Source organism: Podarcis raffonei, chromosome 13, assembly GCF_027172205.1.
Source record: "Podarcis raffonei isolate rPodRaf1 chromosome 13, rPodRaf1.pri, whole genome shotgun sequence".
Classification (NCBI taxonomy): Eukaryota; Metazoa; Chordata; class Lepidosauria; order Squamata; family Lacertidae; genus Podarcis; species Podarcis raffonei.
In genome coordinates, this window is record NC_070614.1 from 12,040,504 (window position 1) to 12,057,432 (window position 16,929).

General features: G+C 46.5%; 1 protein-coding gene across 2 annotated transcripts in view; it reads right to left on the reverse strand.

The window, feature by feature from the left end:
• Nucleotides 1-1,653: 1,653 nt before the first annotated feature.
• Nucleotides 1,654-16,929, reverse strand: part of ACE (angiotensin I converting enzyme) — a 58,738-nt gene continuing 43,462 nt past the window's right edge. For both annotated transcript variants that reach the window (XM_053363825.1, XM_053363826.1), the window contains 10 exons: nt 15,651-15,794; nt 14,651-14,842; nt 11,824-11,921; nt 10,153-10,325; nt 8,884-9,107; nt 7,875-8,019; nt 5,846-5,944; nt 4,691-4,813; nt 3,057-3,244; nt 1,654-2,744 (listed from right to left, as the gene is read on the reverse strand). In XM_053363825.1, the coding sequence (XP_053219800.1) occupies nt 2,557-2,744; nt 3,057-3,244; nt 4,691-4,813; nt 5,846-5,944; nt 7,875-8,019; nt 8,884-9,107; nt 10,153-10,325; nt 11,824-11,921; nt 14,651-14,842; nt 15,651-15,794 (1,574 nt within the window). In that variant the 3' untranslated portion in view covers nt 1,654-2,556. The remainder of the gene's footprint in view (nt 2,745-3,056; nt 3,245-4,690; nt 4,814-5,845; nt 5,945-7,874; nt 8,020-8,883; nt 9,108-10,152; nt 10,326-11,823; nt 11,922-14,650; nt 14,843-15,650; nt 15,795-16,929) is intronic.

The window sequence follows — 16,929 nt, forward strand, 5'->3', positions numbered from 1 at the left end:
TCTGTGAGACATACCAGGAGAGACGGTCCTGTAGGTACGAGGGTCCTAGGCCGTATAGGGCTTTAAAGGTTAAAACCAGCACCTTAAACCTGATCCTGTACCCCACCGGGAGCCAGTGCAGCCGGTATAGCAGCAGGTGAATGTGATCTCGCAGCGAGGACCCCGTAAGGAGTCTTGCCGCAGCATTCTGCACCTGCTGGAGTTTCTGGCTCAGTCTCAAGGGCAGCCCCATGTACAGCGAGTTACAATAATCCAGTCTGGAGGTGACCGTCGCGTGGATCACAGTGGCTAGGTCAGGGCGAGAGAGGTAAGGAGCCAACTGCTTAGCTTGGTGGAGATGAAAAAATGCCGCCTTTGTTATAGCTGCAATCTGCGCCTCCATGGAAAGGGAGGTGTCGAAGATTACACCCAAACTCTTAATGGATGGTGCTGGCACTAATTGCACCCCCGCAAGAGATGGGAGTTGCCCCCCCAATCCCATATCGTCCCTTCCCAGCCAAAGGACCTCTGTCTTCGAAAGATTTAACAAATGATCACAGAATCATAGAAATATGAAGTTAAAAAGAACCCCAAAGGTCACCTGGTCCAGGAATCACAGCTGAAGAAGTCATTACAGTCTTCTTTTCTCTAGTAGAGATATACAGTACTTGTCTGCATCAAAGCAGAGGGTTGTTTGACTGGGCATGTGTGCCAAATTAGTTACATGCTGCGTGGCTCTTTTGATTGGGTGAGTTATTTGATCTGCGGGCAGCTTTCTGGGGGGTACCAGTGTGCCACACATTGGTCTCGATTACGTACGCTGAACTGGCTCGGTTGCCTTTGATTCCCTTCCAGCTCTTTGATGCAATTATTCAACCCATTTAAAAATCATTGGTATTGTGCCACAAGTCACTCTACAGGTGCGCCTTCCTTGTGTTTGGGCTGGTGGAGCGTTTCCTGTTGCCCTGGAGGAAGAGATGAGCACAGATGTCGCCCCTGGAAGCATCAACTGCCCCCGCCCCGGTCCTCCTTGTGTGGAAGCAGCCTTATGGTGGCAACTCGGCTGCTCTGCCCCAACGGTGCTTTTAATCAACAGACTCCGGGGGGGGGGGGGAATCATTTGCTTAATCTTCTTCCTGACTCTCAAGTCCAGGCTGTCAGGATTAAGAGCAAATTCACTTTCTTGCAAGGGACAGACTCAAAACACAGCGCCTAAAGCAATGTCTCCCATCAGTACTGTCTGTGGAACAGCAAACAATGAATGCATCGCACTCACACTCAGGAACAGCAGACTTCACACTTTAAAAAAACAACAACCCTACCACAAAAACACAAGTGGATTGAGATAAAATTTACCCCTTTGAGATTGTAGATATTTCTGATTTTAAGCTAATAATCTGGCTCTTTTTGGTGTGTCTGCTTCTGATGCAACAAGGCAAAACATAACTAGACACCCTTTGTAAAATGTGTTTGGGTTCTAGACATCCTGAAAGCTGCCAGTCTCTGGTGTGTGTGTGTGTGTGTGTGTGTGTGTGTGTGTGTACTTAACCAGGGAGCAGCATTTTCGTTTTCTTTCCTCATACATAGACCTTCTCTGAGGAGCCAACGGCTGGTTTTGCAGTCTATTTCGTGCTGTTCTCTTCCCCTTTATCATAAAACGGCAGAGCCACTAAATTTGTGGAGACTGTGATTCATTTTAATTGTCACCCAGGAACCAAACAGATTTTTTTTTAACTGCCTGATGCAAAACGTACACAATGTCCTTCCAGCTTTCAGAGTAGCCCAACACAGCTTAATGCTGCATAACATTTAACCTGCTAGAATGGCCACAGTCGATTTATAATTCACCTGCTCTCCAAATGCATATATTCCAAACTTGAGGAAACCCATTGATTCCATGTTGATTTATGAAGTCCAGTCAGTCCCATGAGCAAATTGGATCACCTTGCCCGATTCTTCATTCCTCTTCTTCCTTTTTCTTCTTTCAAGAATCCAAATATTTACAATAAAAAAATTGTGTGGGGATTTTTTTTTTAATGCTTTGGCTCTTGCATAATCAAAAGGTTTGATGAAGTAATTAGAAGGAAGAGTTCTCTCATGCCTCTGTTGACACAACTGCCTGCTTCAGGGAGGCTGCCCCTCCCAGCAGCTCACACAAACCAGATCTGTCAGTACACGTGCAGAGTAAATTGTCCACACCTGAAGTAGGCCTTAGGCCACACACACGAGATACATGCATGTACATGTACTCACAACCCATGTACATACATGTGCATACACACATTAGTCATGGAACCCTTGTATGCAGGCATGCATTGTGTATATATGCACACAAACATGCATTCACACTCTCTCCAGACCTGTGGGGTAAAACAATCACAGCCTCTGCACCTTTCACAAACACACAGCTCATCTGCATTTCTGTTCATGTCCATTGAACATATTATGAATACACATACACACACTCGCATTCACACTCTCATTAGGACCAGCGCACTCCTCTCTCACACACAGCCGCCTGCAGTCTTTTCGTGCACACTCACACACGGAGGCACAGCAGTTTGGAAGCACCCAAACTCATTTCAGCTCCATTTCGAAGCCGTCTTTGCCCCCTCGCCTGCTCATGACACATTTGGCGACCAAAACTATTGTCGTGATGAAGAGGAAGAGCCCGATGATGAGCAAGGTCCACTGGCCTGCTGCGGCGTCACTGCTGCTCAATGACATCCCGAGGAAATTGACTCTGTTATCCCCTTGCATCTGGCCTGGGTGAGAACCAAGAAAAACAGAAAAAGGAAGGGGCAGCTCAAATGGAATATGGCTTGGATGGCAAAGGACTCAACAGCTCTTTGCCCTCAGCCAGAAGGGGGTAAGTTGCAATGCAGTTAAATTATTTCAAAACCTGTGGTCCAGTCTAGTGATTCTTTGAGTATAGGAACGGCCACCACAGGCCAGTTCTTTGAGGTAATAAAATTAAGAGAGGGAGCCTCCTGCTCCCCTCCCCTCCCCTCCCCCACCACCATTTCCATGTTATAGGGATTTTTGAGAGGAAGACTCGTTTCAGAGCCTTTCAGTACCCGCAGAGGGCATCCAGGTATATTCTGGCCAGCCCAAAGTCTCTCCATTTCGCTTGTTCTCGTTAGCCAGCCACTCTGTCAGGGGTTGAAAGTAGGTCAGCAAGGCCGCAGCTGACATGTTGCGTTGCCCTGTGATAAGTTCCATGGCGTCGGGCCAGGGTTTGCTGTAGCCCAGCTTCATGGCGTTCCTGCGGAAAGCAAAACAGCGACACAAAGGTGTGTGGGGTGGGTGTGCACATTCACACACAGGACGTGAAGTGGGTGGATGAAACGCTGCAACAACGTAAGAACTGCCTCCCTGTCTTCCACTGCAGTGAGATCGATCCCTCTGAGAATCTAACAAGCAGGGTGTAATGTTACCTCATATTGTTTGGTTCCCAGCATCTGATAGGCCAGCCTTGGGCTCCTGTTATGTACTGAGTTGCAACCTGATTGGCCTACAGGTGAATCCTGGAATTAGCCACTCACGTGTGGCCCATTGTGTAAATAATGTATATAAAGCAGATATTCTGGGGGAACTTTCATTCCTCACTACTATGAGCTGAATAAAGAGCATGAAATCCACACTCGACTCCGAGTATATTTCAGCTCCTTTAGCAGATGTCAGGGAGTGGGGCAAAGGAGGAGCAATGATGGAGACCACCTCCCCATCCAGACCCTTCCAAGGAGGAGAAAGAGGAAGACAGTATAGATTTACAACAGGGGTTTGAGGGAGGTTGCAGCTCAGAAGCAGATGAGGGGTGAAGCTGGGAAATAATGGGAGAGACAGAACAACACCCAGCTGACACGTTGTCATTAGAAAGCATTCCAGACCATCTCCCAGAACCCGGCGAGTCTTAAAAGTAGGAGAGCAAAGAGCTCAAAGACAGAGGGCACGTAGCAGCACCCGTAGAGGAGGTGATGACGATGACAAATGAGGAAGTGGGAGAGACGGGGGGTGGGGGGTTCACTTGGGACAATGCCATTATCCAAGAGGCTGGGTTCTATAGCCTCTCTGTGTACAGTTTGAAATAAAAAAAAGGACTGTAAGAAGCTTTTCCTTGTCTTTATACTTTCCTGGGCAACCAGCCGGGAGCCGCTGACAGCATCCTGACAGCACCCCACCAGAATTCAATTTTGCAGTGCTGCCAAGTTGCGGGGCTTTAGTAGGATTGCAAGACCTAGTGTTGTAACTGGTCCTACTACACCCAAGTCAGGATGGGCTGTGGATATGTCAATTTCAGTTTCGCTCCGTTTCTCATTTTTCAGTTCTCCATATTTCCACATCGGTTTTCTTTCTTTTTTTAAAGGGGCGTTATGAGTCAAAACAGGAACACCCAAAGGACTGAGAAGGGGACTGATACCTGAAACTTCTAACCAAAGAGTCAGAGCAGAGCTTTCCAGACTTTTCATGTCGGCGGCACACATTTCAGATACACATCATTTCGCGACACAGTAGTTCACTTTTTAACTAGCAAACCAGAGGTGTTAAACTAACCCCTTTCCAGCCCCGGGAGCCACGCATGTAGCATTTGTGTGACACACCTCCACACTGCAGCAGCTGACACTCTTAACGTGTCGTGACACAGTTTGGAAAGCTCTATGGTAGAGTCTTACAGTGTAGCCCCACCCAACAGATGCGGCTTGCTACTCACGCTAGGATTGTCCCAGCTTTCTTAGACTGGTAGATGTCACATTTGTGCAGGGGTCCTGTGTGGCCAGCAGCATTGCACAGGGCCTGGTGGAACTGGAACTGGATAATGAAACTGACAAAGTATCTGGAAGAGAGATGGAACAGGTGAATGGGAGGTCCAAGGTCACACTTGCTCCCGGCACCTCTCCTCAAGGGCCAGAGCTGAAGACGGGACACTCTTTCTTCCTCCTCTTCTTCTTCTTCTTCTTCTTCTTCTTCTTCTTCTTCTTCTTCTTCTTCTTTATAATCATACTTACTTCCAGGGACGTCAAATAACTTACAAAAAAATCCTTTGGTCGAAAATCTAACTATAACATACATCAAAATCATCCTCCTATTACTTATGCATAACAGCATATTCTTTTGTCCCTACTCATTTATCCTAATTTTTTCCCCTTCCTCCCTCCCCTTTAACCCCTCCCCCCCTCAAATTGTTCTCTCTTCAAATCTTTAACCATGTGCACATATTATGCATTCTAATTTGGATGCTTGGGTTGGCTTCCCCCCGTGCTATCCAATTCCTATAACTTGTCCATTTATTCAAAATCTTTTGACATTTGTTTTCCCATGCATCTTCCGTCATTACCTGTTCAAATATATCAGACTGTATATATTCAAAAACATAGTCATTCCATTTTTCCATTTATCCTTTTCTTTCAATCCTGATGCAATAACAAGCATACCAGCTAAGATCATAATTTTATACCAATCTTGCTCTTTTCTTTCTATTTTACTATTCCCCACTATTTCTGAGATAAGCATTTCTCTATTGACTTCTATCTTTCCCTGAAATACATCAGAAATAACCGTTATAATCTTTTGCCAATATTCCTTCACACAAATACACTCCCACCACATATGTGCATATACCCCTAACTCTTGACCGCAGTGCCAGCACTTAGGACTCAATCCTTTAACTATGTATGCCAGTTGCACTGGGGTTCTATACCATTTCAATAGGAATTTCCTACTTAATGCTTTATATTTATCCATTTTTATTTTATCTGTACTCTTCATCATCTCTTGGACCGTATTCAAATGAAACAGCCCTTAAGATGGGACACTCTAGCCTAACCTTTCCTAATAACTCAGGCCAGGCAGGGAATCACCTCCTTACCGGACATATGGGACATTTGCAGGAATGTGGAATTTTGCCCCTGGGTCGAAATCTTCTTCTGATCTTGGCACAGGAGGACATAAACCTTGGTACTTCAACCTATGCAGTAGGGATAAAAGGAGGAGAGGGAGAGAAGAAGAAGAGTTTGGATTTGATATCCTGCTTTATCACTACCTGAAGGAGTCTCAAAGCAGCTACCCTTCTCCTTTCCCTTCCTCCCCCACAACAAACACCCTGTGAGGTGAGTGGGACTGAGAGACTTCAAAGAAGTGTGACTAGCCCAAGGTCACCCAGCAGCTGCATGTGGAGGAGCAGAGACGTGAACGCGGTTCACCAGATTACGAATCCACCACTCTTAACCGCCACACCACACTGGCTCTCCGGAGAGAGAAATCACCAGCCAAAAACCAACACTGAGTGCTGATCTCACAGGGTATCCAACCTAGAACAAGGATGGGAGAACCTGAAGTCTAGGGACCAAACACAGCCCGCCCAGGCCCTTCTCTATAGCTTCTTGGGCTCTTTCTGGGCCACATCTCTCTTGAGTGCTTTTGCGTTGCTGGAATATTTCCTTGAATCGTGCTTAATTGCTTGCCTGTTTGTGTCTCTGTGTGTAGGAACCTCTGGCTTTTGCATGCCCATAAAGTAGTTTACTGTACAAAGGTAAAAGTCAAATTCTTTGCTCCACCCACACTTGCCTCTGGCCCTGCTGCTCACCCCTGGCCTGTGACCCACAAGGTAAAAAAGGTTCCTCTACCCTTGATCCGGAGGAGCAGGTGTCTTGCTTTGGAACAGGACAGGGCCATTGTGTAGCTGGAGGGGCTTGCTTTTCTTCAGATCCCCCTGGGAATCGTCAACAACCTATTTCGACAATTACAGTGGTGCCTCGCAAGACGAAATTAATTCGTTCCGCGAGTTTTTTCTTCTTGCGAGTTTTTTGTCTTGCGAAGCACAGTTTCCCATAGGAATGCATTGAAAATCAATCAATGCGTTCCTATGGAAACCGCCTTCAGACCAGGTCCGGGGACAGTCTGTCCCCCGACCTCTTCTGAAGGCTGGGGGGGGGGGGACAAGGGCTTTTCTTCCCACCGCCAGCCTTCAGAAAAGCCCTTCTCCCCACCTCCCGCCCCGCAAGCTCCGGGGACAGGAGGGCTTTGCTGCCGACCGCCAGCATTTTAAGATCGCCCCGGGAAGGCAGGCGGTGGGGAGCAAAGACTTTTCAAAAGCCGTTGGGATAGCGGAGAAACGCGCTGCGCTTCTCCGCTATCCCGGGAAGGCAGGTGGTCGGGAGCAAAGACTTTTGCCCCCCGCCGGCCTTCAGAAGAGGTCCAGGACCTCTTCTGAAGGCCGGCGGTGGGTGAAAGTCTTTGCTCCCGACTGCCAGCATTTTAAAAGAGGTCCCCGGAGATTTCCCTATGGGCTTTCTTCTTGCGAAGCAAGCCCATAGGGAAATTCGTCTGGCGAAGCACCTCGAAAAACGGAAAACTCTTTCTTCTTGCGAGTTTTCTGTCTTGCGAGGCATTCGTCTTGCGAGGTACCACTGTACTGGCATGCTTTTATTTGCCCCAGAAAGAGACCTACTTTCAATACTTTCTTCATCCCATAGAGCGGGAATGTGGCACCTCTGGAGTTACCGGATAACAACTTCCATCCTCTCCAACATTGGCTGGAGCAGAAGGGATTTGGAATCCAATATCTGGAGGCCCACAGATTCTCCATTCCTACCCTAGATTTTCTGTGGCCAAAATATACACATCATGGACATGTCTGGAAGGGGAATACCTTCCAAAGTAGCACCCTGGGCAACCCCCAGTAAGGGAGGCTCCATTTTAACCTTGAACACCACCTGGGGAAAGTCAGCAATGTTCTACCCACATTTTCAGAAACCAGGCCATGTTTGCTCTTCACCTCCACTCAGTTCTGAGTCAAGCTTGCTCCCAGCATAAACATATGGGCAGAACTCAGCCGTGATGCAGCACAACCAAATTGTCAGATAGTTTCCTTCTCCAGGCAGCTACCTAATACCCACCTAAGATTCCACCATTGTTGATTGTACTCCTCATATGGAATGCGCCCATCAAACACTTTCCATCTCCACTGGTCCATCAAGTAGCCAAAGGGTAGGAAGGCTATCTTATCTAGTGCAATGCTCATCAAGTAGTTGATGTTACTCTCTGGCCAGGAGAAAGAAAGTAACAAGAAGAGTCTTAGACCTCAGTTCTTAACCCTCTGCCCCATCTTTCCTGGTGGTCTTACTACATCCCATGTATCCACACCCTTTACCTCCCAACACCTTATTTATCAAATTCCTAAATCCCACAAGCTCCCACAACCAATCTTACGCCTACATCACATGCTTAAACAAGGGCTAGTCAGTCAACATTTGTGATGTCTAATTCAGTTTAAGGTAAAGGTAAAGGGACCCCTGACCATTAGGTCCAGTCGTGGCCGACTCTGGGGTTGCGGCGCTCATCTCGCTTTATTGGCCGAGGGAGCCGGCGTACAGCTTCCGGGTCATGTGGCCAACATGACTAAGCCGCTTCTGGCGAACCAGAGCAGCGCATGGAAACGCCGTTTACCTTCCCGCCGGAGCGGTACCTATTTATCTACTTGCACTTTGACGTGCTTTCAAACTGCTAGGTTGGCAGGAGCATGGACCAAGCAACGGGAGCTCACCCCGTCACGGGGATTCGAACCGCCAACCTTCTGATCGGCAAGCCCTAGGCTCTGTGGTTTAACCCACAGCGCCACCCGCGTCCCTCTATAATTCAGTATATTCCGAGCCAATTTGAAAAGCCAATCTGGGTTGAAAGGCAACACAACAATGGTTAAGTGCATCCCTGCTTTTGAGTCTGTGGGATCTGGGGCAAAGTGTGTTGAGACTTGGTTCTGGGAAGCATATGCCCATTTCAACCTCTGCTTTGGCAAATTATAAGATATCATGAACACTGGTGTTTTACAAAGCTCAAAAATTCTAAAGAATTGCTGCTGAGAGCACTTTGCAACTAAGTGTCCCCATGTTGTCCCTTCCTGCTTACCTGGGTTGTCTTCCACCTGACTCAGCAGCTTGATGCTGTACAGGTGCTTTGGGGTAGACACTGACAAGGCCATAACATCTCCGATGGCTTCATGAAATCCTGGGTTGGCACCATCACGTAATGAGATTGGTTGGTCCTTGTACTGCAGGAAGTACTGGACATGGCCCATCTCGTGATGAACTGTTATTAGGTCATCCATATTCACAGAGGTGCATTGCTTAATCCTGAAGCAAGAGAAAGATGGGGGAAAGGTGTCACGACCATGTAAAATAATAGAAGGGAAAGTGAAATGGAAGGGAAATTTAGAGCTGGAAAAGAGGAACAGCCAATTTAGTTCACTCACCAGCCAACCCAGAGTCAGGCATGAGAGCAGGCAGATTGCTGAAAGATTTTTTAATAGAGCAATGGCTCCAGATGATTTATGCAGCCAGATGATTTATGCAAGTGAACAGAGCCACAAATTGCAATGAAGACGTCTGCCTCCCTCTCTCTCACTCACCTGACCCAAAGCTGAAAAACCCACCTGAACCCTGGATCTTTTTGGAGCACTACAGCAAATAGCCCAGCAGATAAGGGTGGGAAACAGAGCCATATCTAATCCCAGCAAAGATGTGGCATTGGTGCAGGTGGAAATGTGGGGGGGGGGACATGTACACCCTGATTTTGGGGGGAGGCCTATGCAGAGTGGTGCATAGCAAGTCGCATGGTCCAGCCATGTGGGGACCTGGAGAAGCGAACAACCAACTTCAAGAAAAGAGAAGGCAGAATCTCTTCGGGGGGGGGGAGATTGTTACGCGGCAGTGGGGGTAAACTCTCTCCCTCTGCCAGAAGAAGAGGAGGAGGAGGAAGAAGAAGAAGAAGAAGAGGAGGAGGAGGAGTTTGGATTTGATATCCCACTTTATCACTACCCAAAGGAGTCTCAAAGCGGCTAACATTCTCCTTTCCCTTCCTCCCCCACAACAAACACTCTATGAGCTGAGTGGGGCTGAGAGACTTCAGAGAAGTGTGACTGGCCCAAGGTCACCCAGCAGCTGCATGTGGAGGAGAGGAGACGTGAACCCGGTTCACCAGATTACGAGTCCACCACTCTTAACCCTACACCACACTGGCAGCCAAAGCACAGAAGGGTAAGAGGAAAGCCTCCCCTTTATGGATCTACCCAAGGGTCAAGATGGTGGTGAACCACATGACCACAGGCCCATGGCAGTGGAGGCACAAAGAAGACTCTACTGCCTACAGCCCTTCTCCACCCAGTCTACATGGAAGCACCTGAAGTCCTTGCGGTTGAAGAAGTCCCAGGCTGAGGCATGGCACACCACGTCCCTCCCATCTGTTGGCTTCTCCAGCATGGACTTTTCCCAAAACTCAGGTGGCATAGGGATGAGACCCAGGGATTGGAAGAAGCTGTCAGATTGTTCAAACATCTTCTTTGGTGTCCAGCCCTGCAGAAAGGAGAGCAAGTGTAGAAGAGGCAAGCTGAAAAACCAGCAGAGAGATGGACAAAGAGCACGTAGAATCAGAGAGTTGGAAGGGACCGCGAGGGTCATCCAATCCAACCCCTTGCAATGCAGGGATCTTTTGCTGAATGTAGGGCTCGAACGCAGGACCCTGAAATTAACAGTCGCATGGAACCTGCAAGGTAATTGTGAAAGGCTCGCCCCTTCTGGCTCGATTCTTTCTGCTTCTGCTGCAGTGTAATGTTACCTGCTAGCTGAAAACAGGAAAAAGATCTGCAAAATATTTGGCATGGAAAATCGGAATGTGATATGTTGACAGATGAGGTATCAGACTGATGGGGTGTAGAGCCGAACCCTAAATCAAGGGCGGAATACAGCACTCCACACTTCTCCATCTGGCCCCCAATATTCTTGCTAGGCCACACCCTTTCCTCAGCCGCATTCCTAACATGCCCCTGCGTTGTAGCATTCTTGGGTGTTTCTCCCCACTGGCTGGAATGTGTCATTGAACTCTGATAATGCCTCTTGCTTGCCTGAATGAAGGACAGAGAAGGGTGTGTGTGTGTGGAAACAAGCCTATTGTACAAATTACTCCACCCACTTTTGCCTCTGGGCCTGCTCACCAATGACATTTGGTCCCCTGAAGGTTGCACAGGTAAGGTAATCTAAAAACACCCATGCGTCAAATACAGTACAAAAGCACAAAGGGAGTCATCCTTGGGGCCTGCCCTACCTCTGCAGAATCTCATTGCCATAAAGATTTTGCAAAGTCTAAAAGACCTTCCTCTTGATAGCTGCAGCTGAGCAGATTTGGGATTCCTACAGGTCTGGCTCGGCTGTTACATGCACCAAGAATTCACAATGTTATATGTCAGATACACAGCAAAATATAGTCATACCTTGGAAGTCGAACGTAATCCGTTCCGGAAGTCCGTTCGACTTCCAAAACATTCGGAAACCAAAGCACAGCTTCTGATTGGCTGCAGGAAACTCCTGCAGCCAATCGGAAGCCCCAGAAGCCCTATTGGATGTTCAGCTTCCAAAAGAGCATTCGCAAACTGGAACAGTCACTTCTGGGTTTGCAGTGTTCAGGAGCCAAAACGTTTGAGAACTAAGCTGTTCGAAAACCAAGGTACGATTGTACGGAGAGAAGCAAGAAGTAAGGGCAGAAAACTAGTGGTTCGTTTCTGGCCCACCTGGAATCTCCTTTTCTGGCCTGGAACTGTGGATACTAGGCTGGGTAGATATCAAGAAAAGGCATTCTACATGCTCTCCGAAGTACCCTCCTCGCGAGCTAAAAGTTTCACTACAGCTAAGGGGAACTGGATGCTACTTCAAAAACTCAACAACCTTGAGCCCCACCTTAAAAGGCTGCTAAATAATTCCCTCAGATTTTTGCCCTGGTGAGCTTCTAAACAGGATGAAGGTTCAGGCTAGAGAAACCATTTCAAATAATAATTGAATAAAACCTGGCTGCACCAACCTGGCTTTTCATGGCAGGTGTTGCATCCACTTTGATGGCATTGGGGTAGGGCATGACAAGTTCAAAGATGTTTGACCATGACTGTGCCCACATGTTTCCTAGAAAACAGAAAATAGAGTTAATGCGTAGGTAGGGGGCAAAGGAGCCCCCCACCCAAGGGTAAGCCAACAACTAGATCCAACATCCACTTTCTGAGGGAAGAAGGGCTGGGTGCTTCAAGGTGAATTCATATGAATGGAGCCCCCACTAGACAATCAATAACTTTGTTCTCCAATAGCTTCCTTCCCATTTCTAAAGAAGAAGAGTTTGGATTTGATATCCCGCTTTATCACTACCCAAAGGAGTCTCAAAGCGGCCAACATTCTCCTTTCCCTTCCTCCCCCACAACAAACACTCTGTGAGGTGAGTGGGGCTGAGAGACGTCAGAGAAGTGTGACTAGCCCGAGGTCACCCAGCAGCTGCATGTGGAGGAGCGGAGACGCGAACCCGGTTCACCAGATCACGAGTCTATCGCTCTTAACCACTACACCACACTGGCTCCCACTATATTAGAGGTACAAATAATGGTCTTTCCACTTGATCAAGCAGTGCATGTTTTGCTTCCCATGTCTTCTCTCAAAGTTGGGCTTCAGTTAGAGGAATATCACATTCTGTGAACTGCTCAGAGTGCTATGTTTTGCACCTGGGAGAAATGTGATAAGGTGACATCCCAGAAAGTGCACCCAGTAATTATTGCAATTGCCATATAGAAAGCGCTTCTGGAAATGTTACAGACATCTCTTGAATATTCATGAAAGTGTTAGCAGGAGCAAGACAACTCACTCTTTCCCCCCCAGCAATTGTTTCGTTCATTTTTTTAAAATAAAATAAAAATACGAAAACCCTTAGAGGCTGCTTGTTCTCCATTCCTGTGCTCCAGCACACAAACCATCAGGGTTTTTTGGGGGGGCGGGCGAGAGGGCAAATGGGAACAGTGGGTCATCACTCTGTCCATGCTAAACAAGACTTTCTCCTCCATCCACAATGCGGATTGGATATAATACTATAATCAGAGCTTGCAAAAGTAAAGGAAAAGTAGTGAAACCAGGTCATATTTTGTCTAGCTGTGTAGAACAGCTCTAACTCCATTTCTGCATATCTTCTTCAAGAGTCATTATGCAGCAGCCTTCAAGGCGCCGTCTTATGCTTCCTTAAGAGCTACTAAATGCATCATTGGCTGTCTCGGTGGTGACATCTACAGAGAATTAGAGGCCAGTGAATAGCATTGAAGTGTTAGTTCTGTCTGCTTCCACTGAAAGAATCTGTCTGTTTTGTTTACTGATTATTCAAGAGCTGCAAAGAGGCTACAGCGCTTAAAAAAGCACACCCAGCAACTCCTGCAACCTGGAGGTGAGTGGAATACCAGGGACATCAACTGGACCAGGGTAAATATGGAACACAGACAAATGTATATACAGTGGTACCTCGGGTTACACATGCTTCAGGTTACAGACTCCGCTAACCCAGAAATACTACCTCGGGTTAAGAACTTTGATTCAGGATGAGAACAGAAATTGTGCTCCGGCGGCACGGCAGCAGCAGGAGGCCCCATTAGCTAAAGTGGTGCTTCAGGTTAAGAACAGTTTCAGCTTAAGAATGGACCTCCGGAACGAATTAAGTACTTAACCCAAGGTACCACTGTAAAGGCATTTATTATTTAGCAAGAAATGATTTAGTTTATTATATTGTTTAGTTTATTATTTAGCAAGAAAAATGAACCTTCCCACACACTGCCAGAGCTTAAACGTTCACGATATTAAAGCAGAATAGATATTTGTCACCTCTGAAAGTGGGACCTCTCAGTCAGAAGAGAAGAGAAGACCCTTCATGAGGTTGAGGTATACCTCTTATAGTTTCAAAAACGACATAAGTCTTTATGACATCTGAATTTTAGGCATTATGATTGGACAATCCTTATTTTTGATGTCATATAAAGCCTCCTTTCATGATCTGACCTTAGCCCATGTCCCCTGGAGTCCTGCTGAGGGTCCAAAACTAGTCAGCTTCTCCCTTTTTATGTCTTAGCATGTCTGTTAAAGACCCCAATTTTGGTCACTCAAAGTATTTTTTCCATATCCTGTCTCCACGTCTTCTCTAAGGCCACAGCTTTTAGTCATGTCCCACCCTGAGCCCAATTTCTTGATAGCCTTTGCAGTTTTGATACCTGACAGTTTCTCAATTCTTCCTGAACTTCTGTGATGCTACAGATAGCAGCTCTTAACAATTTCAGTAATCCTTCATTGCCACTTTATGTCCTATACACCTAGTTCCAAATTGCTCATCCCAACACCTAGCCTACAGTGTCTGACTTTTGGAAAATGTCACTATTTCTTCCTCTTTCCTCCTAATTCCCCTGAATTTATTTGCAACTCAGCCTTTTCCCCATCCAGATGCATGGGATATAAATATTAAACAACAACAACAACCATTTTAACACTGTAAGCATGTTAAGGCAACCTTATAATAGTCAGACAAGCTGACTACTAGTTTAGGTCAATTAATAGCATCATTGATTATATTTTGCCTCTCTTGATAACTTTTCTCTATGTGTAAGGAACATATTATTTTTCTTGACCTAAGAGCCACTATATGCTATGCTCAACAAATGTGCATTTCGCAAACTATGCTGCAAACCTCCTACAAAATCCTTAATCCTAAAAACCTAGACAGTAGACGTGGCCTAATACAAGGAAAAGCAACCATGGAGTAAGCCTCCAGTATCACAGAGACAATGGGGAGTTGCCCAATATTGTCTTCTGGCTCAGGAGTTTGGTGTGGAAAGGCTTACCTAGCAAATGCGCTGGGATAGGGCCCCTGAGGTTGATGTGACCTTCACCATACTTCTTGTAGAGAGCCCGGCGCACATAAGCATGCAGATTGAGGTACAATGGTTGAAGCTCTTCCCAGATTTTCTCCAGAACATCTTCCAAATCCGGTGTTTCATACAGGGATCTCCAGAAAGCACCGTTGTCAGAATGACCTGCACATGAACACGAGAATATAGAAGCCCTTCTTCGTCTTCTCCAGTTGTGTCCCCAGGGCTGGTGTTACTGCCTGCGGTGGAGCACCAGGTGACACCCTCCCCAAAAGCCAAGACAGATCTAGTTATTTTGACATCTGAGGGAGAACATCTTAACAGCCCTTCTCCCCTGCCTGGCAGTGAAAATACAACCATAATAAATGAAATCATGAATAGCTTGCTACTCTTTCACCATGAAACCAAAAAATTTGCTTGTATAAGGCAGCTGTTTCATGCTCTTGATGGTAGGTTTGGCCAGGTGCCCCAAACCACAATGTTGCAAGCCCATAGCAGGGAATATCCTTTCTAAGTTCCTCATTTAAAGTATCAAAAGGCTCCAGCTCCTCCTTCCCAAGTCTGACATTCTGCCATGGGAACAGAGTAAGTGAACTTTGTGGACATCTGCATCTATCTGCCTTACACTTGCGTGGCTTTGTAGTTTAAACAACAACAACAATGAAACAAAACAGTGCATGCCTTTGCTCTGGTGGTTAGAGCAGTGGACTTTGCTGGAAAGCTTCAGTTACTGATGGTAAGGTAGGCTTTCCATTGAGGGACACTTTCTGCTATTATTCTTATTAGTCACTTTTTTTGCCACAGGAAACTCAGAGCAACTTACAAAGAAAAGACCACAATGCTTCCCAAGTCTGTATTGACTTTTGAGGCTCACCTCAAACAGTCTGGGTTCTGCATTTGTAAGAGTCATCCTCTGCCCTTACAACCCACTGTTCCCTTTGTTGGAGCAGTCAGCGTTGCAAAACACGCTTACCGTTCAATATGGCAGCCGTATTGCTCAGCTCTACATATTTCTGGTACATGGTTCGGATTTTCTTCCCTGATACATCCCGCCAACCTTTCCAGGCATTAAGGAGCTCGTTGTAGTCTCTTGAGTGAGCCATGATGTCCGTGAGTTCTAAACAAAGAGCCAAGACAAGCAAGAATTAGATATGATACTATGCACCATACGTGCTGTAATGTGTATATCTCTCTCCTTTGGCCTGCCTTTGCTCCCTCTGCACTGTGCTGCAGGGGTGGACTTTGGTAATACTCTGGTAATATGGTGCCTCTGAGTGAGGCCAAAATTCAGCGGCCCTGATGGATTTTCTCAGTTATGGATCTTCTCAGTTTTGCACCCCCTTGGCCCGCACTGCCCTAAATCCAACACCGTGTGCAGGCTCACCTATTGAGCTTCCATTATGTTCTCTCCAAACAAACATGGTACACTTCTTTAACTGTGGAGTCACATCCCTCTACCTCCCTTCATATCCTTTCTCAAAGTCCACCTGCGCCACAGAGATTTTCCTTCCTACATAATGTGTTTCATAGCCTGTTCTACTCAGTGCTATTTTTCTAGAAAAAGAGGTGTTGGAGTTCACCATGAATGAATGCCTCACTTGTTCTCTTATGATGGCAATGGCGTCCACCTGAGAGGTGCCGGAACTGAATTCCGGTGAGTTCCGGCTGAAAAAAAGGCCCTGGTTCTACTCTTCATCAAGCCATGTCCCCCTCTCTTTTATTTCTGTTCAACTCATCACACGCAGGCTGCTCTCATGAACTTCATGTCCCTCATATAGTTTAATGGCAGGAACAAGGCTGTTTCGCCCCACTACTTTTCATCCTTTGCTAAAATCCACAAGACTTGAATGAAACTCATGGTTGAGATATTCAAGACAGACCACACAGTATATAATAAAACAATGGAATTTGCTTCTACAAAAATGTGGTGATGACCACCAACCTGGTTAGCTTTAAAAGGGGATTAGACAAAACCATGGAGGATAAAACTACCAATGGCTACTTGTTATGATTCCTATCATAGAATTGTACCGTCAAAAGGGACCCTGAGGGTCATCTCGTCCAACCCCTCTGCAATGCAGGAATCTCAACTAAAGCATCAATGACAGGTGGCCATCCAACCTCTGCTGATAAACCTCCAATGAAGGAGAGTCCATCACCTTACAAGAGAGTATGCTCCAATGGTGTATTAGAGGCAATGTGCCTTGGAATACTATGTTATGTACTGAGCTGAATCCTAGAATAATAGGATC